Below are 23,392 nucleotides of genomic sequence, written 5' to 3'. Positions count from 1 at the left end.
GAAATTTAATGAACAGTTGTGTATATTCATTTGCATTTGGTCTCTTATCAAGTACAAGGATATGAGATTAGGCAAGTGTCCAGATAAAATTGATGCAATTGATGCAGTTGCATTTGGGGAAAAAACATTCCCATTGCTTATTTTGGCCAGCCGGCCCGGACCTCCCATTAACTTCCGCCCCCTAATGTCCAAGGCTGGCTCCGCCCCCGCAGTCGGGTATGTAATTTCTATAGGTATTCCTACGTAACTTATGAGGACTTACACATTGGTTCTTGAGAATGGAAAAACTGATTTATTTGACTATATGTATGAAACTATAGAGGAAAGGTTCCTGTCATCTTTATATGGTCCAGAGTTGACCTTAGGCCATACTTGAGAACTGCCTGGTTCCCCATCCTGAATCCATCTCCATAAGCCGAAGACGAATCCGACTCGATCTGGTGTTTCACAAACTCACCAAGTTTCTTCTCAAAGTCTGAATATGCACCCTTCTTCGACGAGGATGATGAGGAAGTCGCTGATGAAGAGGATGCTGACGATGATGAAGCAACGTCACTTCCAGAACTGGAATAGATTTCAGAATCCAACCACATATGTCCCAAGACCTGGCATATACCTTCTTCAACTTCTGGGCTCATATTCGGATAACCTGTCAAATATTCACTCAATAATCATGAACTCATTACAAAAGGATTAAATGTCAATGGTGGCATGTTCAGTATGGAATGAAATAATACCTTTTAGCCGAAGCCATGCATGCATCATTTCATGAGCCAGGATTGATCCAGTCAATAACCTGTGATAAAAGAAGTTACAAGTTACCTAACTCGAAAATGGCAAACAATTTTCTGATTGATGACTCTAGATAGGTAAGCAAGCCTAAGAAAGAAGACAGGATACCTGGGAAGGCCATAAAGAATAAGAATCGCTGTCACCTCACATCGACGGGTTAGCCTATGAGGCTCAGTTATCATATCTATGAACCGAAAGCCTGCACCAATCCTAGGCCGCCGTAAAACCTGCAAGTGCATGAGAACATGAACATATATTTTCAATCAGGACTATGTGGTTATGTGAAGAACTCTTACAGTTGTAACAGTCTGTTCCTCGGATAAACAGAGTCCTCTGGTCTCAGGCAGGTGATGATGACCCTACCAACAGTAAACCAATAATGAAACCCAAAAATGAACAAAGAAAAGGACTGTACATTTCTCTGTAGAATGAAAGCTTCAAAGCATTAGCCTTACATTCTTTTCTCCCTCCATGGCCTCATTCAAAGCTGGTCTCTCAACCAACAATAAAGGTATTTGCTGCTCCACTTTCATATTCAAACCCTCATAAAATTCTTGTATTTCCATATAAAGAGGTTGGCATTCATGAGTATCCAATATTGCAGAGTCTAGACACTCCAGACACACCTTTCGTCCATCATCAAGTGACAGATATCTCATGTTTCTTGGCTGCATTGGTTGAAAGAATTTGCATAGATTATTATGGTACCACAGATGAGAAAAAGAGATTACTGATGCTACTTCAACTGACCTCCATTCTTTCGCAACTACAACATCGAGGAGTGCCATCACGTTCATGTGAGGGGCAATATTTCTGTAACCAGAAAGGATGTGCCCTATACTCGATAAGACCAGCTGAGTTCGTTGGGATCTGAAAAAGAAAGAAAAATGGAAGATGTTCAATTTCAACTACACTAATTATGATGCATTAAGTGAAACTATGCCCTCTTGCTTTCAAGGATAAACCACAGTCTTACAAAGGTCAAAACAAACACAGATCTGCTGGCCTCAAAAGTAGTTGAGGAGTGGAACTCGTAGAAATCCAAACTTGCGAAAAACAAAATAGAAATCAGAAGTAATTTTCTCAAGGCTATTTCACTTACATTTGGTTAAAAACAGTTCATTCTATTAGCTGGTGTCATTGATCATCTACCCTAAGAAGCTTTAACTATATGCCTATCAACCACAGTATTTTACATAAACAAAGGGAATTACAAGCATATAAAACATGTTCTAGCACAATGAACTAGATTTGATGCAGTGCAAATGTGCAATTATAAGCTTATGTAAGATTTTCCAAAGCACATAGCAAATCAGCTTTAGCAACCAAAAAAACTTGATGAAAGAAATAACACTCACGAAGTTGTCACAAACATCACATTTTGGATGGTTTTGCTCCTTATAGCAGGACTTATGATAGGGGCGATTTCCGGACACAGAGAACTGTTACACCAAAAAAAAAGGTAAAAAAGAAGAAGAAAGATATTAGCCAAAGTATATCATAGAGTTGACATCTATTTTACCATCAAAACTAAAGAAATCCAAGACAGGTTCAGGCAGTTTTTGAACCTCATAATCACTAATTGGCATATTACAGGCATAGCAGCGAAAACATTCAGGATGCCAAACAGCATCCATGCAACTCAAGTATCGTCCATGACCAATCTCTGCATTGCAACCAGCACAGATCCTAGCAATATGTTTCAAGAAGCATGTTAGGATTCCAACAGTACTGGTGACATCAAAAGGTGAAATAAGATAAAATGCAAGAGGTATTCCACGTCAAAAAGGCATGTCACTTGATAAATGCTTAATGCAATTTCTTGATTACAGTAAAGCATATACAGCAAGTATGTTTCCGCCAGCCAATTTTAGTTCATTTCTACCAGATAGAATAAAAAGATCATCATTCTTCAGTATGTTGGTTTCCAGAGTGACATATTTGTACATAAATAGACACATGGTCCTTATATCAAGAAAATGATGCTGTATAACCATAGGGATCATAACTACTGACTGATAACTAATATGCTAATGAGGTTAAGAGGGGAAAAAAGTGAGCATGTATACGGAGAGGGGAACAGTGAATATGCCTCAAATAGTTTACATCAACTGTGATCGTGTAAGTCCCCACACAGATAAAGCAGTATGTTCTTGTTTTAAAGAGTTCAGCAAAGATACAGACAAAACAATAATTTTGCTGGAATCTAAACATTGTAGCAGTTGTTGCATAACTGTCGGAGGCATATAACTAAATTAGTTAGTGTATGCCGAGATGTACCTATAACCAGATGGAAAAAGGAATGGATAAGGAGGCAATAAATTTTTGTTATCATTTCGAGGAGGAGAATCCACAATCAAACTTTCTTGAATGGCCTTGGCAAGTTGTTCGTCTTCCTCTAGTTGAGCTATATCATGCTCTTTGTGTTCCTCTAAATGAGCTCCAGCATGCTGTTTGTCTTCCTTGTCTTCCTTGTCTTCCTCCACTTGAGCTCTAGCATGATGTTCATCTTCCTCTGATTCAGAGTCATCATCTAAAAACGGAACGAAAGAAATGTAAAAAGGTGAGGTAGCATTCCAGCCTTGAAGTCTGGCATTTGAAATTTTAAAATATATCACCCTATTGAACTTTATACTCGAGAAAATTAGGAGCCAAAGTTCATAAAAAAAGCTTCATCCGTCAATGATGACAATCAATAAGTCAATCAGATGTAATATTCATCAGAATTGCTTGCTCTAAAAGCAATTTGAAAAGTGCCAAGTTTTAATGCCATCTATATTGGAAATGAAAATATTGTCATGATTCATGGACAATTATGCTTGGATTACCGGTTTGACAAGAAAATAAAAAAAGAAAAAGAAAAAAAGAGTTGTGCATGCAAACAGCTTGAATGTTTGAGCAATTCGATTTCTTTTCTCTATCCCCAAAAACTTAAAACATATGTGCAATAAAGGACACAAAACAAACTACTCATGACTGATTCATTTTTAGAAGAGAAAAAAAACTCCCAAACATATGCAGGTCCCAAATATAGTCTTGAACAATTCTATTCTGTATCACCTATAAAGAGCAGCAATTTTTGTAACCCGACAGAAACACTACCATTTCCTTTCTTATTGACAATCAAAGCTCACTAATTAAAACTGTAGAAACCTGACGACTAAAGATTTGATAGTCAAGCATCAGTAAAATCATACAATAAATACTTAACGCATACAGTTATGCAATAGGTACTCCTAACCTGATTCATCAGATGTATCTTGTTTCAGGATAAATATTCTAGATTGAGTTTTACAATCTGTGCTTACAATGATGAAACTTTACCTATCACTTTCTTCCCTTTTTGGTCTTCTTCTGCAAGAGAGAGTGCAATAGCACGATCAATTTCTTCTCTGTCAAAGTCCGACGATTCATCCTGAAATCAAATGTAACATGGGACAACTTAGTAGAAAAAAAACTGTGACATATATATATATGCAAAAACACAGACTTGAAGGCATCTAATCTGTCAATAAACCAGCTTATGAATGTAATTTTTCATTTATAATCTATCCAAGTCAGAGAATAGGGCATCCTCTGGTTATGTGCTCGAGGCTCAAGAACCAAAAATAAATAGCATGAACCATGATTACCGCTGATAAACGATGTTCTTCCCAATATCTATCATCGTCATAGTTTCCATGATAATGCCCTTCTGAAAAACTGTGACTATGGCTAGCACCTTTAAAAATCTTGGTGAACCAGCCCATAATTCAGATTGTCGATTACTTGTGGTCTTCAAATCTTGGCCTGCACCAGTTCACTAAATTGGTCCTATTAAGAAATCCAAGTGCTAACGGCAAATCAAGTAATGCTTGAAAAAGAGTCGACAAGTTAGATAAATATATAAATAAACTGTTCATATGTCAGGCAAGCATGTAAATTTGATAGGGAGGAAACCGTGATTTTTTGAAATGGATAGCTTTTTGAAGTTCATGGGAGAATCTAAAATAATAGTCAACACCATAAGAATTATAGCAACAACATTCATTATTGATTCAAATGATTAATTGCAGTACACCAATTGAACTGAAAAGCCAGGCAACTGGGGAAGAATAGCGAATATTTAGATTCTGACTAAATTTTTCAAGTATTGGCATAGAAAAAAAAAAAGATTGGCCAAGACAATATTAGGGTCCCTCAATTTTCCCAAAATAAACAAGCCATGAAAGAAACAATCTAGAATCACCCAACACACATGCATATTCATCCAAAATGTTCTAAATACACAAAATTGGGATTAGTTAAAAACATTCAATCGAATGATACCTAACCCCAGATTCCAATCAAAACATCCTCTATCAGTCCCACTAATATAACAATCATTGAATCATATATAACAGTAAGAAATACTTTGGGCCAAATAGAAATTCACCTTGAACAAGTGAAGAATCCGCAGAAACTTCAGACTCTGATGAAACCCAGATCAGATACAGCACCCAATTCCCACGAATACATAATCACCGACCAAGAATTAAAAAACACAAGCCCCTATTCTGCTTCGTCAACCCTGCACTCACCGACCCTCTGTTTTCCCAATTAAAAAGATACCAAACACCCAAAAGTCAGAGAAGCTTATGAGGGCAAGAATACTTAAATTCTACGCAAATCCAGGTTAATAAGAGATTGTGATTAAAAAAAAAAACACCGTTTTAGGAGTTCGATCATGGTCATGTGTATTAAAAACAGTATATACCCAGGAACCCACACTCCCTAAAACGCCATCAAAAGGATTTGCTTGGAGAGAGAATCATGGCGTAGGTGGGCGTGGAGTGAAGTTTGTTGTATCTAGACTTTCTCCTACGGAAAGTGGGACCTTTTACTATATAGTTTATTTTCCACCACACTCTGCTAAATTGTCGAAAAACCCCATTAAACTTTTTTCCTGGTTGAAAAAAGAGGGCCAAGGAAGAAGAATTTTTGTTTCTTCACTCTCTTAGGCTTGAACTGTTGGACACCAGTGTGGTGTGTCAATCTTCTGTCAGTGAATCAGCAATTAGTAGGCCAAAGAAGAAGCACTTTTACCAGTTTTTCATGTCCAATAGTCCTCTCACAGTTGGAAGAATAAACCCGCCGTTCTCTACCTGATTTACCTGCCTCGCCTTTTTTTACCCTCTGTTTTCCGATTAATAGGTTAATATATGATAAAAAAAGGTCAATACATTATGTGATGTAATCATCTAGGGTTTGTTGAATATCCGAGATACTATTTCGTAACTTTAGGATATTGTAATAATTTTTTTTTGCCAATGAGAACGATACCATACAAATCAATTATGTTATGATAGAGCTTTCAGTTATCCGAGCCGGTGAGTTGTCCACATAGGATTTTTATGTGCATTATATGAGATATGTAGAGCCCATGAATTTGCTTAAATCTTGTGCGTTCAACTCAGCCATTGTGATAAATGGGATCCTAACTCCTAGGATCTTTATCATTTTCGCATAAAATTTTATCCTTTGAACCACGGCTGGCCCTAGCCACTTTGGTGCCTAAGACGACACGGTAAAGTGATGCCCTATTGGTAAAGTCTCATGGGTGTTTCTATTTATCGCAATTTATGAGATGGACCATTGCTTAACCCAGCCTGTGCAAATGTCACCCTGTGTTATCTTTTCGCATTAGGTATCGACTCAGATCTCAAGTGATCCATGGGGAGTGCACGATCTTCCATGTGGATTTACCAACTAATTGTCCAATGAACAGCTGAGTGATTTCCACGTTATCAAAAAAAAATCTACAGTGATCTATTAAATTTTTTAAAAAAATTGGTGTCCTGGGCTGTTCTGGTGCCCAAAACCCTTGTTTTGATGACTTTGCCCAAAAGTCAGATATGCTTTTGAACATTCGATATGAGATTAACTTGGGTCGTTAGGCTCACACACATAAATTTAAAAAGGTGAAGCTTTTTAACATATTATACGAATGCAATTTTACAAAAGAAGAAACAGAAAAATAGCCACTCTTATTGATTTGTGGGCTTAGCCTGACATCATACCAAATGGAATTATTAATGAAAGAAAAGACTATTACCAAATACACCATTTTTTTTGTCATTTTGTAGATTTAGGTTATGAGACCTTTGAATGCAAACATTATTTGGTTGCTTAGGTGGAGTTACCTGGAAGGGAATCAATGAGGTAATCATCATTAGCTTATTTTATTATAATGCAATTAGGTAGGTGCTTATGTGTCAAGATCAATACCCAAATTCTAAACTACTGCCTACCACATCCTTCGGCAGCCTAATGCTTTTTTTTATTATTATTTAAAAAAATTATTGAGTAATATTATTCTCATTGAAATTGAATATTTGACACATATATGTCTAATTCAGTCGATTAACAATCGAATCACCTCTCGTTGATCACCTAACCTCATGCTTCTCTACTCTAACTAATCATGGTTTTTTTTCCTTGTTCATATCTTAAGACTTGTAAAAAATCTCACATATATCCTACTAACGATTTGATTTGTAAGTGTCAACCTAATCTAAAATACTTTAGTTATTTTTGAAAAACAAATTTACGCGGATCTTCAACCTAGAACATGGACGATACCTCAAATGGATTGAGTTCAAACCTCTCTCATCTCTTTCTTTTATTTTTCATTTCTCTCAAATTCTTCTTCAAATTATAACACAATCACCTCAGTCTCTATAATACTAGTAGAAGAAAATATTGTTTTTTTAAAAAATTATCACGAAATCATTAGCAACTGCGACATTTACCAAGGACGGTTGAAATTTCCAACTCAAACACAACAACAATACTGTTCTCTTTAAGTTTATCGGTTCACTAATAATGCATCAACCTGCAATACTTGTTTTTTTTTTGAGTCATTGTTAATGGTACTTAGACTCAGAAAACATATTTTTTTAATGTAGAATAGTATGAGGCTTTGCTTATAAGTTACTCTGTTGAATTATGTCAGATCGATGTGAGATTATAATCTTTATAATTATTACTATTATCATTTTGGCACACCAGATTAAGATTTATGTGTATGTAATTGTTTGTTTGGTTGCCTTTCAGATAAAGTAGTGGGGCCTACCCCCCGTGTCTCCACTCTTAAAGCTGAAGCTATTGCGTGTATCTTTCTTTGATTGTCAAATTATGACAACAGACTAACAATAATACTTAGTGTAGTGACAAAGATGATCGTTACATTACCACTTTATTTTATTATCAATGGCCTTCTAACTTTCTTCTCATACGAGGCCCACACACTTGTACCTACCACAATATATATATATATATAATGCTCACAGAATTTGGGTCATTCCAAGTAAGCATGGACACATGTAAGCAGTTTTTAATGATGTAAAATATAGATTAAACGATGTTTTAGGTTAACCTACCACTTTGTATTTGTGTTTGTTTGTTTTTGAAACAAGAGGGAGGATTCGAACCTTGATCGCCAGGGTGATATTCACCATTCTTATCAGTTACAACTCCAACTAATGACTCGGGTGTATTTTTGTTTGTTTGGCAATGCTGGATGCCCAATACTACAAAAGGAGATTGGAATGAAGTATTTTAGGCCCAATATTGAAATATGTAGGCCCATATTTAGCCCAGTCGACAATTTGTCAGATGAAAATCCTAGCCCAATAAATGTAATACTTGTTTTGTGACCCTGTAATACTTGTTTTGTGACCCTGTTAGGCCACTTAGAAGTAGCCTTCAGCATTACGAGGCCTATGAGGGTTCGGCCCATTTTATTACACATGCAGTCCATTCAGTTTGGGTTTAGCCACGTTGGCCCAATTCTTAGCCTCTTAGGTATAAAAGCTCAAACCAGCTCTTACGCGATCCTCAAGTCTTTACTATTTAGACATTAGGGGCCCAAGATAGTCTGCAATAGTGCAATCTAATAATCTATAGTACAGTAGTTAAGGGCCTCAAGGCCCAAGTAACTATATAGAGACAAAAAAAAAACATGGGCCATTTCACTGTCCATGGATATTGGGCCTTAACCTTAAAAAAGACTTCGACCCAATTGTTACTTCAGAGCCTGAGGTTACTAGAGGTGGGCTGGTGACCCATATAAGGTTTTACTTGTCACTTCCTTCCCATTTAGACAAAAAATGTAGAGGCAACAAAAAAAATGAAGCCGCCAAGCAAATAGCACTACAGGCCCGTGCATTCCAAACCAACAAAAAGAGTCCCTTAAAATCTCGAGCCTAAAAATCTCACATTGGTATGATATAACCAAACCGAGCTATTTATAAATAAAGCTCAGCCCTCTCATATTGAGAACACCTATTAATAAAATTTTGAGGGTAAAACCGATATAATCACTCCGACTCTTTGTAGATGCTTTTTTTGAGACTAAATACCATTGGTCACCTATGAAAAACAAATCTATATGAGCTCGTGGCGGATGTTGCACGGGTAATATGGCTTCACAGCCTGTCACCTATATATCTCATACAAACGGGTCTCATAATTTTCTATCAATCTAGTGATCCCCGGGCCCATTTGGACCACATCTCCCACGTGGCCATGACCATCCCTTGCCGGCCCTGCCACGTGGACCCTCTAATCATCCAGAGGACCACCTGTTTGATCATCAATCAGCTGGCAGTCTTCCCCATTTTGTTATCAACAAGTGCTTGCTTTGTCTTTCAATTATTTCTTGTCCCTTTCTTAGTGGGCCCATACCCTAAAGTTTTGTCCAATTCCAAAGCCCAAGACCTCTCATCTCCCAGACTCCCACCACCTGTGGTGTTAAATATTGCCACCCCTATTTTTCTTTCTTACATGCATGGGTGAAAATAAAATTTTAAAAAGAAAAAAAAGTAAATATAAAAAAAGTTAAAAATTTGATGTCCTAAAGTGTGGAGCCATACCATGAGAATGTTGGTCCCTTAGTTAATGTTTAAAGGGAAAGTGACCCACATTGAGAAGGACATGCATGCATGCTTAGGTATGCTTTTCCCTCTCAAGACCCAAGAAAACCAACAACAACAAAACAAACCCAATCAAGATTCTCCAGGCCAATTCATGCATGCTAGCTCTCATTTATGATTTTAATCTTAATTTTCTAATTTACTATTGTCCTCTCACATATATATTATTGTCTACACTCTCTAGATTCATACTTTTGGAACTTTCTTGATGTTTTTTTTACTAGTGATTATGATTTTTTAACCGACAACGACACATATAAATTTATCAGACTCGGTTGCACATAAATTTCTCAACCTAATGACTTGATAAATTGGGCGAAATCCCACAGCATAGCTTATTTAGGAGTAATAATTAGTCACTGCTAAAGTTGCATCTTTGATCAAACTTTTCTTCTCTAGACTCTAGTGATTATGATTTTTTTAACTAATAACGACACATACAAATTTGTCAGACTGTTGCACATAAATTTCTCAACCTAATAACTTGATAAATTGAACGAAATCCCATAGCATAGCTTATTTAGGAGTAATAATTAGCGACTGCTAAAGTTGCATCTTTGATCAAACTTTTCTTCTCTAGACTCTAGTGATTATGATTTTTTTAACTAATAACGACACATACAAATTTGTCAGACTGTTGCACATAAATTTCTCAACCTAATGACTTGATAAATTGAGCGAAATCCCATAGCATAGCTTATTTAAGAGTAATAATTAGCGACTGCTAAAGTTGCATCTTTGATCAAACTTTTCTTCTCTAGACTCTAGTGATTAAGAAAGCTGAAAAAAGGCCTCTACTAAAGGTGTCCCTATCCTCAGTAACTTAATGCAATTTTTTAAAATCCACAATCTAATATTTTAATATAATATATATAGATATATAATCCCAGTTGATATAAAGAAAACCTAGCTTAAATTTTTTTAAATTTTGGGCCCCTTACAATGTTGATTACTTTGCTTCTCCAAAATATTGTACTTTGTTTCTTTCTGTAAAATAAACATAGTCTTGTGTGACATGATTGGTAGCTTTGAAATGGACAGCATCTAATATTTGATAATATAAGTAATGATCTTCTTATAATTAAATTAATGTCTCTTGGTCATGAGTAGATTTTCAACTTTTTAGACCAATAGAAGAAGAAACTGTAACATTTAAAAAAAATCCCTAAGGTTTGGTGGAGCAAGAGGGTCACGAGGATTAATTTTTAAGCAAAAAAATATATCAGCTGCTTTGGTTGCTTAACATGATATATATATATATATACCTCTTAATTATTTGAAATTTGGTTGGTTGCAATTTAACATCATTAGGTGAGGGTCACCTTTTAATAATAATTAATTATTGTGGCCGGTTTCTTGTACAAATTAACAAGCAATTAGGATATGATTGTAGTTTGATTAATTGTTCATTAATTTGGATAAGAAATAACTTCATAAATTGTATGATGATGTTAGCTGGTCTAAGATACATCACACGGTGGAGTGTATATTGGTGCCCACAGATTAAATACAACATGAGAATTGAGAAAACTTTTCATGGTTGATATATATATCACTTTCAATTTAATTCATGATTCAGAGACCCAAACTGGTAACCATTGTTGACATGATTCAGAGACCAAAGGAATTTCTCATTGACCTTCACAAAAATGATAGGTATAAGCATATGCTGCTAAATTCATGATTTTCCTGGAAAAAAAAAAGTAAAGAAAAAAAAGAAAGAAAGAGTACTGAATATGACTAGCTACAAAGCAGTTCTATAATCACAGACAGGAACTTGCAAGAGTTTAGAGATAATATTTAAAATTTAGAAGCTGTATTTGTTCATCAAAATTACAATTCTCTAATCTTTCATTTTCTTAATCAAAACAACCAATTAACAAGTACATAACTACAAAGTCCAATCACTCATTAGTCATTGCTAAGCTGGTACGGCAACCGAATAATCAAATCAATATTTTCCCCGAAATTTAACAAATCATAGTTGACCAAATTAGATGACGTTGAAATTTACAGCTCAAACACACTAACAATATTGTCATCTTTGGGTTTATCATTTCACGATAGATACATCAGGCTCACAAAGTTTTGTTCTTCACGGGCAATCGCCAAGGGTAATTAGGCCCAGAAAATGTGTTGTTAATGTGAGAGAGTCTCGAGTTTTACTTATACGTCATTCAATTGGGTTATGATAGACCAATGTGGGATTATATTCTCTTGACAGATGAAACAATAATTATAAGGGCCAACTTCTTTATGCAATTGAATGCTATATATATATGTCCTATAAACAGGTTTCTTTGCCTATTTTTGGTTCTTTGATATATAAAGCTGAGTTGCACCAAAGGTGAGTTTTCGTGGGTGACCCCTACAACAAGAAGAAGCCAATAGATGAGAGAGTGGGTGTACAAAATTGAAAAAAGGAAGAAAGAGAGGAAGCCGAGGAGAATCCTGGTAAGGAAGCGAATATAACATTGATTGATTTGAAAGAAGCAAAGTTAAAGGCTAAAGGGACAATGTCCATCCAATTTTCAGCAGCTACTCTACTCTCTCTTACTATATGTCATCGTTTACTCTGTGTGTGTGTATATATATATAGACAGAAAGATGGCAATAATATATGTGTAGTGAGTGCCCACATACTTTGACACTTGTGAGTTTGTTTGTCCTAATCCTAAGGCTTTTGCTTTCCATCGTTTCCTTTTTCCATGTCTTGTTAGGGCAAACAATACACATTCACAAATCACAATATTGGCGTTGACGCTTCCTCGTGCAACAATTCCGCCCACCAATGTGGACGTGCGTTCTAGTCCTTCAAGTGAAAACATAAAAAACAAAGAGAGAGAGAATCCCAAGCAGATTAATTGATAACTTTTAGAGCTATATATATACACAAAATTTACAATCGATCGATTGTCCATGTGATTGTTTAGTTGTTCTCCTTTGATTGATCAATTTGAAGATAAGAAAGAGATGTTCAAATTGTTTACATTTTATCCCATTGGAATAATCCAACCGAGTGACATATAAGTAATGATTTAATCCTTTTTACACAACCAACGCATTTATAGGTTTAAGAGCCAATGACGATGATCAAAGAGTAACAAAATCGTGCGGGCTTTTGGCCTAGAGCAGACAATATTAGTTTGTAATATTTGAGTTGGATTTTCTAATACACACATATATGTATTAGGGTTGTCCACCGTCAGTTTTTGACATAAATTTAACCAATTGTATGATCGGTTATTAGCGATTTTATCGGTTTTTTAGTTTTTTTGTCAATCATCACTAACATACATTTGATAATAACAGACCAAAACGGTCGGTTTGACAAGTTTTTTTAAAACCCTAATATGTATACAACTATTCCCACACAAAGTATATATGGAGCCAACGATAATTGAACGAAAGCTTAAACCAATCACAAAATTCAAATAAGATAAAATAATTCATATAGATTGATCGATGTTAGTGATGACATGCATGATGCCACCCTAATTGGTGGCTCCCATATATATTTCTGGAATGTGAACCTTGGGTTGGTATGAACAGTAAAAGAAGAGGACATGGTTGCACCAACACACGCATGGCAGAAAAGAGAGTAATAATTAATTTATATATGATGAGTTGGCAATTAATAATAAATATGAAAAGAAGATAGCACACGTGCGAAAGGTAGGACTTTGGCACGTGAGAGGCAGATGAGATTCACGTGACCATCGCCAAAAAGACGAGGAGGAGAAGGTTGGGCTGTCAACTGTCAATCCGGTTTGTAGTTGAAAAGGTTTTTCTAAATTTATATTCCTTCATTTTTAATTCTTCTTGCTTAGGAAAAAAAATTGATTAAATTAAATTAAAATTAAAATCTTTTTTTTAGTACCGGGTGAAGAGGATGGGGAAGTTTGAACTCAAAATCTCTATGAGATGCCACACACATAAATGTCATCTCAACCACTCGTAATTCTTAATTTAATTAATTTTTTTTATATTGCTTGTTTTGACCTCAACTTTGGACACGTCATGAAACAAAAATGTTAGGGATTGATGCCAATAATCAATTCTGATCATGGATTGATGTAAGTGTAGGGTTCCATAAAACCTGATGCACATCAATCAAGGGACATGATAGATTATTGAGATGACTAAAACCTCATTTACTCGAATCCCTATGACTTCTAGTCATGAAATCTTGGTGAAGATTACAAGTTTATTCACATTTTAATCCCTTATATTATATATATATATATATAATTTAATTTCTATTGTGTTTGAATTCTTTCTTTGTACATTGACTTAAATTTTTAATAATTTTAATAATTGAACAGAATTTATATACTTCACCAAACCATAAAAGTTGTTCGTGTTCATTTAAGTCATAAAAGTCATCTTGCCTCTCTGTAAAAAGAAAGTGTATCCTAAGCAAACAAATATCGGAGTAGAGTATTTCACGTCATATATATATATATATTTTAAAAATTCAAACGTATAAAAATACGCGATTTATATGATATGACTAATTTGATTAAAATTCTGGCACCTATTCCGCGGACTCCCGACTAGTTATCGTAAAACATTTAGCAGGCAGGCCGTGCAATTAAAGAAGAGACCATGCATTATTTTGTCACGTTAAAATCATACAACTAGAACCCAATTTGTGGTTTCTGATATTGTCGGGGTAGATGGCAACATCAAGGGAAGAAAACAAAAGGCAAAGGAGTGCTAGCAATTCGCCATCAACACCACTGCCGAATTTAATAACTTATCGAATCTCATCTACTAAAAATGACACTGCTCCATGCCCAATATTATTAACTAAGCAATATTTGGAGCTATAAAATATTCCCCCCTTTTTTTTTTCAAGAGAATTAATTTTTTTGGTAGGTAAACAAGAGTGGGTTCGAATTTGGGTGCCACCCAATTCGAATATATGTTTTAATGTCCATCTTGATTGAGGGTTTTTTTTGGTAACATACAACGACGTCATACAAGTTTGTCCATTGGACATTTGATATGCGCCTAAACTCGGGTTGTCAGGTCCGTGCACACATAAATTTCCCACTTGATGACAAGATAAATTGGGTCAAAACTTAGCGCGTGGTCACAAGAGTATTGCTTACAGAGAGAATCGAACTCAGGATTTTTGAAGCCATATGATTTGACCCTAGATAAATTTATCAACTAAACTATCACCCCAAGTGGTTCTCAGCTGAGGGTTGTTGGCAAAAGAATCCACTTCATACAATTTATGATGTACGACTACATTTAAGAATCAAATTTAAAAGGAGGCACACAATACATCTTAGATTGATCAAAAGATGACAAGACTACAGTGATTAATTAATTTTGGCCTAAAGCTTTCAAAAGGTAGATTGTGTTAATCCAATCTTAAATTATATAACCAATGATTATTACAAGTGATGTCTTCTCATGCATTACAATATAGAATCATGCATGTATATATATATATAACACAAAGGTTACTTTTTTTTATTGACAAAATCTCCATCTAAATACCTAATCGAGGTTTCTAATTTCCAAACCTTAACAAATCCAAATGTCGTAATGGTCCCTTACTCTTACATTCTTTTCTTCATAAAAAGAAAAGAAGAGAAGAAGGTGACAATAGACAAAACGAAGGAAAAAAAGAAAGCAGACAGAAAACAAAACATAAAGTAGAAATCAAGGTGGGGAAATGAAAAGGGTAATCAAACATGGCCATGACCCATCTCTTGATCGACATTGCCAAACCATTTAGCGAAGGGGATTAGAAAATCCAAGGATGGTGGTGGTAGTTTGGGTCATTGAGATGACTTTGTACTCACCTTATCTTTATTTTATTCCTTAGTTTGTGTTGGTGTCCAAAGGATATTAGAAAATTACAATAATATCCAGCATCTCCAAATGGCAAGATTGTAATTTCACATTAATAAAAGCTATAGTTCTAAAATTTGTTTAGAATTTTCTTCTTCTAGTGCGTTGTTGAATACAATGATTAAGGACCAAAATACCCTCCTAGTCCCATCTAGATTAGGTCATTTGTTCGATCTCACAATACTTATCCTTGTAAACAGATTTGGGGACTCCATAATTCCCTAGAGTATACAATTCGTATCTAATGATGGAGAAAAAGTCAAACAAATTTTAAAAATGGAAAAACAAAAATGTGGTATGATGTCGTATGTTTTTTAAACCATTGGATTCAAATTATAAACTATACATTTTTAAACGAACTGTGGAGTACCCGGATCCTATGTAAACCATGGATAATACGAGGTGTTGATTTGGAGAGTTTGAACTTGAATACCAAAATTGGAATGGTTAATCCACACAAACTCTGATGTAACTTGTACCTTCAATCTCATACCAAAAAACAAGAAGTACTGTGTCGAAGAGAAACAGAGGAAATTGAGATTTCATTCATACGATACAAGTTAGGGCAACAACCCACACAACTTCAACTAAGAAGGGAAAAACATTAAAACGACAACACTTTAACATAAATAGGAAAATACGATAACAACCCTAAACACATTATATCCAACAAGCTCGATCACCCCCTACCCCTAGATGGTTGATTATTTCCAACTATTTAGTATTTTTTTTCACATTGAATAATAAATGAAACAAATAAAAAAATAAATTATTTTTTAGAAATGAAATAAAAAAAGAATTAAAGAGGAGGTGATGAAGAAAGAAAGAAGAATAGCGACCTCTTCTCTTTCTTTTGTTTTCTCCCCTCTCTTTGGGGCTGTTGCTGTTGTTGGTTTCATGAGAGAGATATTAGCCTCATCAGAGCCTTCATAACACTCACTATTGCTTCTGCTGCAAAGAAAAGGAGAGAAAGAGACGACAGAGAGAAGAGAAAACGATGTCTGAGGGCTTTACACCCAGTCGTTCCTACTCTCCTGCTCCTGCAACTCTACAAGAGGTACTCTTATATAAATAATTTATATATATATATATATGTTTATATAGATTCACTTTGATGAACAAAGCTGCAAGTGATAAAAAGACCCATTTGACAGCCAGTACTACTCTTTCTTGCCTTTTGTTCTAATTTTTTCAAGTTCTCCACTTGTTGTGTAATGGATCCATACAGAATGCAAGATAAGTGGGTAGAAGAGGTGGTTCTGAAGCAAATTATGAACATGAAGAGAGAGATATGGGAATAGCAACACCACCACCAATTCTTCATCAACTCATTGAAAAGAGTACAAATTCTTTTACCACTTCTATGTCCCGAGATTACCACCAAACTATCTTCAGTTTCTCAAATGGGTTCGAGAGATCCACGGCCACCGCGACTCAACAAGACCACCAGAACACCCACATAGCGCACCAGATCCGAAGAGATAATAAATTGAGAGGCCAAGGATTATTCGAGCCGTCTCCACAAACATTAGTAGGGATGGAAGAGGAAGAATCCGGTGGACTCCCGGTGTACGAAACAGCCGGTATGTTGTCTGAAATGTTCAATTTCCCTCCAGCTGGCACCACCGCGGATGCAGTCCAATTATTAGAGTCCAATTACCGAACCGCGAGGCCGCCTCCACCACCGGCTAATGAGTGGTACGGTAACAGAAATAACAGTCATCGCGACAATTTAGATCACCACCACCATCATCATATATCGGGGATTAATCCGGATTCAGCAGCGGCTATGCATCTGTTCCTCATGAATCCACAACCACGATCACCTTCTCCTCCTCCGCCACCACCACAACCTTCCACTTCCTCTACACTTCACATGTTGTTACCAAACCCATCTCCGTATGTCATGTCCACGCCCTCACAATTCACTTGGGTTCCTGAAAACAACAATTCAACTGAAAATATTGGTAGAATTGTGGAAGGCCAAGGCCAAGGCCTTTCTTTATCTTTATCATCTTCATTGCAACACTTTGAGGCTGCGAAAGCCGAGGAATTGAGAATGGGAGATGGTGGTGGGTTGTTGTATTACGATGACCAAGCTGGTGGAGGGGCATCTTCTTCTGGTCAACAGCAGCCAATGAACCACCAGGTTCATGTCGGGTTCGGGTCTTATTTAGGGGTGGTGAATGTGTTGAGGAATTCAAAGTATGCTAAAGCCACGCAGGAATTGTTGGAAGAATTTTGTAGTGTTGGGAGAGGTCAGTTTAAGAAGAACAAGTTCAGTAATAAGCAGAACAGCACAAACCCTAATTCCAATAATCCTGGTGGAAATAGTAGTAGCGGAGGTGGTGGTGGCGGCGGTGGTTCGTCTTTAACAAAGGATCTCCCTCTCTTATCTTCCACTGACCGGATTGAACATCAGAGAAAGAAAGTCAAACTACTATCCCTGCTTGATGAGGCATGTAATCTCTTCCCCTCTCTCTCCCCAAATCTTTTATTTTGTTTTGAAAATGATAAAAACCTCAACAATTAGTATCTTAGTTATCTCAGTTGTTGAGTTATACTTACAATATCCAAATAAGTTCGTGAACTCTACATATTTCACATGATGCACATAAAATTCTGTGCATACAACTAAGTTATCCCAACTATGGGGATCATATCATTACTATTAATTTTCACACAAAACTTTGAAGGAAAAAAAAAGAAAAAAAAAAGCCGGCGGGTGGAATGGGGATCCGCGGAGGATCTAGTAGGTACAGTAATCTTCTTGATTACGTTTTCTCTTTTTTAATTTTCTGTTAAAATAAATTTACTTAGTTTTCAGCACTGATTGGTATAGAGAGGGGCTACAGCTATGAACCAGTCAGAAACGACGTTTCTCCTGATTGGGAAGTAGACTAATAAACAACACCACATGAATCATGATATTACGTAGAGAAGTTATTATGAGTTTGCTGCTGCTGCTGCATCTGGATGTCATACCCATCATAGTAAATTTGCAGGGAAATCCATTGATGATGTTCTTCCTTCTTAACATCATTATTTTATTTTCTATTTGGACCTTTTTTTTAGTAGAGTAGTAGGTTTGCAAGCTAGTGTTCACATATTCAATTTTTTGAAACAGCCTTTACATAATCTGTTTCCGGCCCATCTATTATGGGAGCCTTGTGCACAATAATTGTTTACTTTTTTCGATTATAGACAGTATTTGACCCAATGATAGAGCTGCAAAAATGCAACCTAGATGTCACAATTCAATTTTTTGAAACAATCTCCATATGTTACATGAGATAAAATCTGTATACATATTATTGTCTGTCCCTAATCCTGCCGTTGTGTTAGCCTTATTCACAAGAGTTCTTTATTATTTTACATATATACATACACACAAACGTCTACTCTGTCAATTGTTGGCTGTGCTGTGTTGGGGAAATAGAAAAAGGGAAAGAAAAATACACAACACACACAATTGATATTCCTTGTTCATTTTGAAAATCATTTCATTTTGTGTCGTGATTATATATATATATATATATATATATAGACTATTAATTTGTACTATTCCTAATTCTTCCCAAACCAAAATTTGCATGTAATTAGTGGGAGAATTATTTGATATTAATCTCGCAAAATCACAATTTCAACCCAATAATAGGCTAACCTGTATGATTTTAGTCTTGTTAAACCATGTTATTGACAATGCATGCGCAGGTGGATCGAAGATACCAACACTATTGTGAACAAATGCAAATGGTGGTGAACTCATTCGATCTAGTGATGGGTTTTGGGGCAGCAGTACCATACACAGCACTTGCACAAAAGGCAATGTCAAGACACTTTAGATGTCTAAAGGATGCAATAGCAGCACAATTGAAGCACAGCTGTGAGTTGTTAGGTGACAAAGATGGTGCAGCAGGCTCGTCTGGGATCACAGTCGGTGAGACTCCAAGGCTTAAACTGCTTGAACGAAGCCTCAGACAACAAAGAGCTTTCCATCAAATGGGGATGATGGAGCAAGAAGCTTGGAGACCTCAACGTGGATTGCCTGAGCGATCAGTTAGCATTTTGCGTGCCTGGCTTTTCGAGCATTTCCTCCACCCGTAAGTGACTAACTTCAGTTTTTTCAACACAAAAATATGATAAATATCCCAACAATTGATATCCGAGTTATCTCAGCTACTAAGTTAGATAAATAAGATCGAAGTGAATTCGTGGACTCCATACGTCCCACATAATGCACATAAACTTCTATGCTTATAACTCAACAATTGAGATAACTGGGATACCCACTGTGAAAAATTTTAAGCCGTTGAATATTGCATTGAATCTAAAATAACCAGAAAGTTTGAATATTCAAAGCCTGCTTGATTAATTTATTTAACTTTTTAGTTTTTACTAGGTTTAGATAAAATGATTTATTTATTGAAAAAACACAAGATCCAAGTGTGTTGTTTTTTCCTTTGGCCTTTTATAAACAGTGTTTTGAAGGGACAGTGATACAGTGTCCTTGTACATTGTCTCAATTATATAAAAAGCTGTGAAAAGTTGTTTCATTTGCAAACTGCTTTTGCTTCTCATGATCAGACGACAGACATTATGGTATATATATATATATATATTATATTACTACTTAGTCTCTCTGCAGCAGAACCTGTAAATTAGTTATTATTATTTTAAAAAGTACGTACTTTTGTTTGAAGCATAATTCACTCTAAATCTTTCTTTCTCATGCACTTAGATTCTGACGCCCATACAGAGAAATAATAAAGCTGTAGGTGGTGTAGTCTTTTATATATACAGGGGTTAAGGGGATGGAAGGGAGAGTGTGATGCCATTTTCTGGTCTCTTTCTCAGGTATCCAAGCGATGCAGATAAGCATCTGTTGGCTCGACAGACTGGTCTTTCCAGAAATCAGGTTTTGCTCCCTCTCTCTCTCTCCCACTCTCTATTACACGAACATTTCCTCTTTAACACATGTACATGCGAGGCTGCAAGTTTTAACATCATGGTATTATTTACGTATTGGGTTTCGACCTAAGACTTAACCATGTGATTCGCGAATATTACGTGTGACTCATGGATTTACTACTAGGGTAGAGTCCGATGGATTATACTTTCGGTGGATTCCCTTGTCACCCAAAAAAAATGTTTGGACAAAACAAAGGGACATCAGTATGTTCAGTTTGTATTTGCATGGTTTTGAGTTTTCTTTCCATGCTAGAGATTCATGGCCTCTATATGTGTTTTAATGCTGTTTCTATTAAGACACAGATGATATACTATAACCAATATAAAGAGTCAGTGTTCTGGTCCTTTAGGATAGAGATGTAGTGGGAGTCAGGAAACTTTATTAGATAGTGTGTATTTAAGAGTGTACGTATACACGAGTCCTGTGACATAAAGAGCCATTAATATGTTACATAAAATCTGTCTACTTGCCGTATATTAAAACTTTGTCATTTTCTCTTTATTTTTTCAAAATTTTATAATCGCTTAGGGTTAGGGACACACTCATGATTTGATCATCCATGCTGATCTATACACCTACTATATAGTCATTAATTAGGTCTTTCATTACTTATTGTTCTTATATGGGTTCAAATTTGTCCTTTTTGTCACAAGTTTAGGGCACGAGCTCATATATTAATGTTTGTACATATTAATTAGCATAGTAATTTTACGAATCTCAATATTTTTTTTCTCAATTATCCTAAATACTATTGAGATGAGTGCATCCGATTTTATATGAATCATGTGGGGTACGTGTGTGACCCGTAATTTCACATGTATCAAGTATTTCAATCTCAACTTTTGAAATAATTAGGATAAAAAATATTGGGATTTTTAACATTTTTGTGATTATAATTTCACGAACTAATTAAAGTTAATGTTTTGACACGAAATTTCAGGTATCAAATTGGTTCATAAATGCTCGGGTCAGGTTGTGGAAACCAATGGTGGAAGACATGTACCAACAAGAAGCCAAAGAAGAGGAGGAGGATGGAGGAGGAGGAGGAGAAGGAAGAGAGAAGAGTGGTGGTGGTGGTGGCCTAAATGCACAAACTCCAACGCCTCCTACAACGACATCATCATCATCAGCACCAACAATATCAACCACCATGCCAGCAAATGAAAACGACACTTCACTCATCGCAATCAATACACAGTCTTTCTCGGAAAACCAAGCAAATAACCCACCACCACCACTACCATCACCACCACCGTCACAAACCCATCACCAACAGCTGCCTTTTCCGGACTCATTTGACCAATATCATGGCCCCACCACTAGTACATCTGGCAATGCCGTCTCCACGGCGTTCATTAGGTTCGGGGCCACTCCTGGTGACGTGTCACTCACTTTAGGGCTACGTCATGCCGGCAACATGCCTCCGGACAAGAATACTACTTCTTCTTCTCCTTTCTCTGTTAGAGACTTTGGTGGCTGTTGATGGAAAAACAAGGAGAAAAATTTACTAGCTTTTTTTTTTTTTAAATTTGATTAATATATTCTCTAAAAATTAATTGTATTTCATTATATTAAGAAACACAATATATGATATGATAGATTGTACGTAGCCTTAAGTTAGCTAGCTAGATATTGTATTGGGGTACGTGACTATTGTAATTGTATAGAAGATTGTTTTTGAATATTTTTGAATATTTGTTGGCCCAGACAAAATAACACCATTACAAGTGCTCTTACAGTTTATATTCTCTACTAGAAATAACGTGGAATAATACTTCGAGGGAGATATTTATTTATTTTTGTATTTAATGACAAAGCCTTGGTGATGGCTTATTATTTGATTGAAATATGAAAGCTTATGATTTAGATTTTGTCTCTGAATTATCATGTGATGGTGAGCTTGCTAATATGAATAAATAATTAATCAATTTTACTCCCATTATACGTGCAATAATCATGTAATACACGAACACATATATAATCAAATAATATGGAGTACGGATTATTAAAATTAGACTATTTGTAAACCATATGTACTCGGGAGGTTCGATTCTCTTTGAAAGTAATACCTTGTGGCGATGCATGCCATGAGTTTTGGCCCAACTTACCATGTTGTCATCAGGTGAGAAATTTATGTACGCGTGGGCCTGACTGACCGAGTTTAGGCCTATATCGGATGTCCGAAGAACAAAATTGTACGTTGTCGTTATCGATTAAAAAAAATGTATGTATAACCAACCCCTATGAAAGTTACTTAAAATCCACAACAATAATTTTGCAAAGCAACAATTACATTTTACCTTAAACGTTGCTTTTTCTTCAGGGAAACACCATAACAACCCGAAAACAATGTGTCATACAATTTTGCATTCACTTACTAGCTAGCTAGGTTGCTCTCATGTCTCTTTTGACCTAATTTTCTAGTCCAATAAAGAAGTCATTGCAAAGATAAGTCCAAGACGTTTGGGCAACATCAAATAGTTATGATATGATGTAGCATCTAGCATGTATATTTAGATACAACAAAAAAAAAAATACAAACCCTAAAGAAACTCAATGCTTCCCTTTCATATATGTAAAAATCAAGCAAAAATCACTCTCACTTTCAATGTCACATTCTTTGAAGGTGATGGTGCCTGCCTAATTACATGTAAAATTCAAGTCCACAAATATATGTAAAAATTGTTAGATCTAAATGTTGAAAGTGAAGGGTATAATTTCTTTGTCTTGTTTGGGTACATAATTTTAATCACGAATTCGAATTTAATGGGAAGAACAAAGAGACGACAACATTATACGTACG

At 35.8% G+C, this 23,392-nt stretch overlaps 2 protein-coding genes across 4 annotated transcripts; one reads left to right on the top strand and one right to left on the bottom strand.

Annotated features, from left to right (window-relative positions):
* Positions 1 to 4: 4 nt before the first annotated feature.
* Positions 5 to 5,782, bottom strand: LOC120001482 (protein DA1-related 1). 3 transcript variants are annotated; one of them, XM_038849854.1, is made up of 12 exons: positions 5,207 to 5,782; positions 4,425 to 4,605; positions 4,117 to 4,207; positions 3,073 to 3,325; positions 2,361 to 2,481; positions 2,151 to 2,234; positions 1,543 to 1,662; positions 1,248 to 1,460; positions 1,089 to 1,151; positions 901 to 1,019; positions 738 to 796; positions 5 to 649 (listed from the first exon to the last, which is right to left on the bottom strand). In XM_038849854.1, exons 2-12 carry the CDS (start codon positions 4,539 to 4,541, stop codon positions 315 to 317), a joined length of 1,575 nt encoding a protein of 524 aa, XP_038705782.1. In that variant the 5' UTR covers positions 4,542 to 4,605; positions 5,207 to 5,782; the 3' UTR covers positions 5 to 314. The 3 variants fall into 3 exon arrangements, with proteins under 3 accessions (XP_038705782.1, XP_038705778.1, XP_038705772.1); XM_038849850.1 differs by having other exon boundaries at positions 4,425 to 4,594; XM_038849844.1 differs by having other exon boundaries at positions 4,425 to 4,581; positions 5,207 to 5,781.
* A 10,664-nt stretch (positions 5,783 to 16,446) lies between these two features.
* Positions 16,447 to 22,275, top strand: LOC120003500 (BEL1-like homeodomain protein 4). Its single transcript, XM_038852509.1, has 5 exons — positions 16,447 to 16,674; positions 16,846 to 18,075; positions 19,332 to 19,720; positions 20,475 to 20,535; positions 21,530 to 22,275. The coding sequence occupies exons 2-5, from the start codon at positions 16,909 to 16,911 to the stop codon at positions 22,070 to 22,072; spliced, it is 2,160 nt and encodes a 719-aa protein (XP_038708437.1). The 5' UTR covers positions 16,447 to 16,674; positions 16,846 to 16,908; the 3' UTR covers positions 22,073 to 22,275.
* Positions 22,276 to 23,392: the final 1,117 nt, after the last annotated feature.

This window comes from Tripterygium wilfordii, chromosome 1 (assembly GCF_013401445.1).
Source record: "Tripterygium wilfordii isolate XIE 37 chromosome 1, ASM1340144v1, whole genome shotgun sequence".
Lineage (NCBI taxonomy): Eukaryota > Viridiplantae > Streptophyta > Magnoliopsida > Celastrales > Celastraceae > Tripterygium > Tripterygium wilfordii.
This window is presented reverse-complemented; position numbering and strand designations above follow the sequence as displayed.

Excerpts from the sequence above, each read along its gene's own strand:
- LOC120001482 (XM_038849854.1), bottom strand. The coding sequence starts at position 4,541 with ATGGGCTGGTTCACCAAGATTTTTAAAGGTGCTAGCCATAGTCACAGT. Across the intron at positions 3,326-4,116 it reads AAAAGGGAAGAAAGTGATAG|ATGATGACTCTGAATCAGAG; the intron begins GTAAAGTTTCAT and ends TTCCGTTTTTAG. Across the intron at positions 650-737 it reads TGCATGGCTTCGGCTAAAAG|GTTATCCGAATATGAGCCCA; the intron begins GTATTATTTCAT and ends AATATTTGACAG.
- LOC120003500 (XM_038852509.1), top strand. The coding sequence starts at position 16,909 with ATGGGAATAGCAACACCACCACCAATTCTTCATCAACTCATTGAAAAG. Across the intron at positions 19,721-20,474 it reads TTCGAGCATTTCCTCCACCC|GTATCCAAGCGATGCAGATA; the intron begins GTAAGTGACTAA and ends TCTCTTTCTCAG. Across the intron at positions 20,536-21,529 it reads CTGGTCTTTCCAGAAATCAG|GTATCAAATTGGTTCATAAA; the intron begins GTTTTGCTCCCT and ends ACGAAATTTCAG.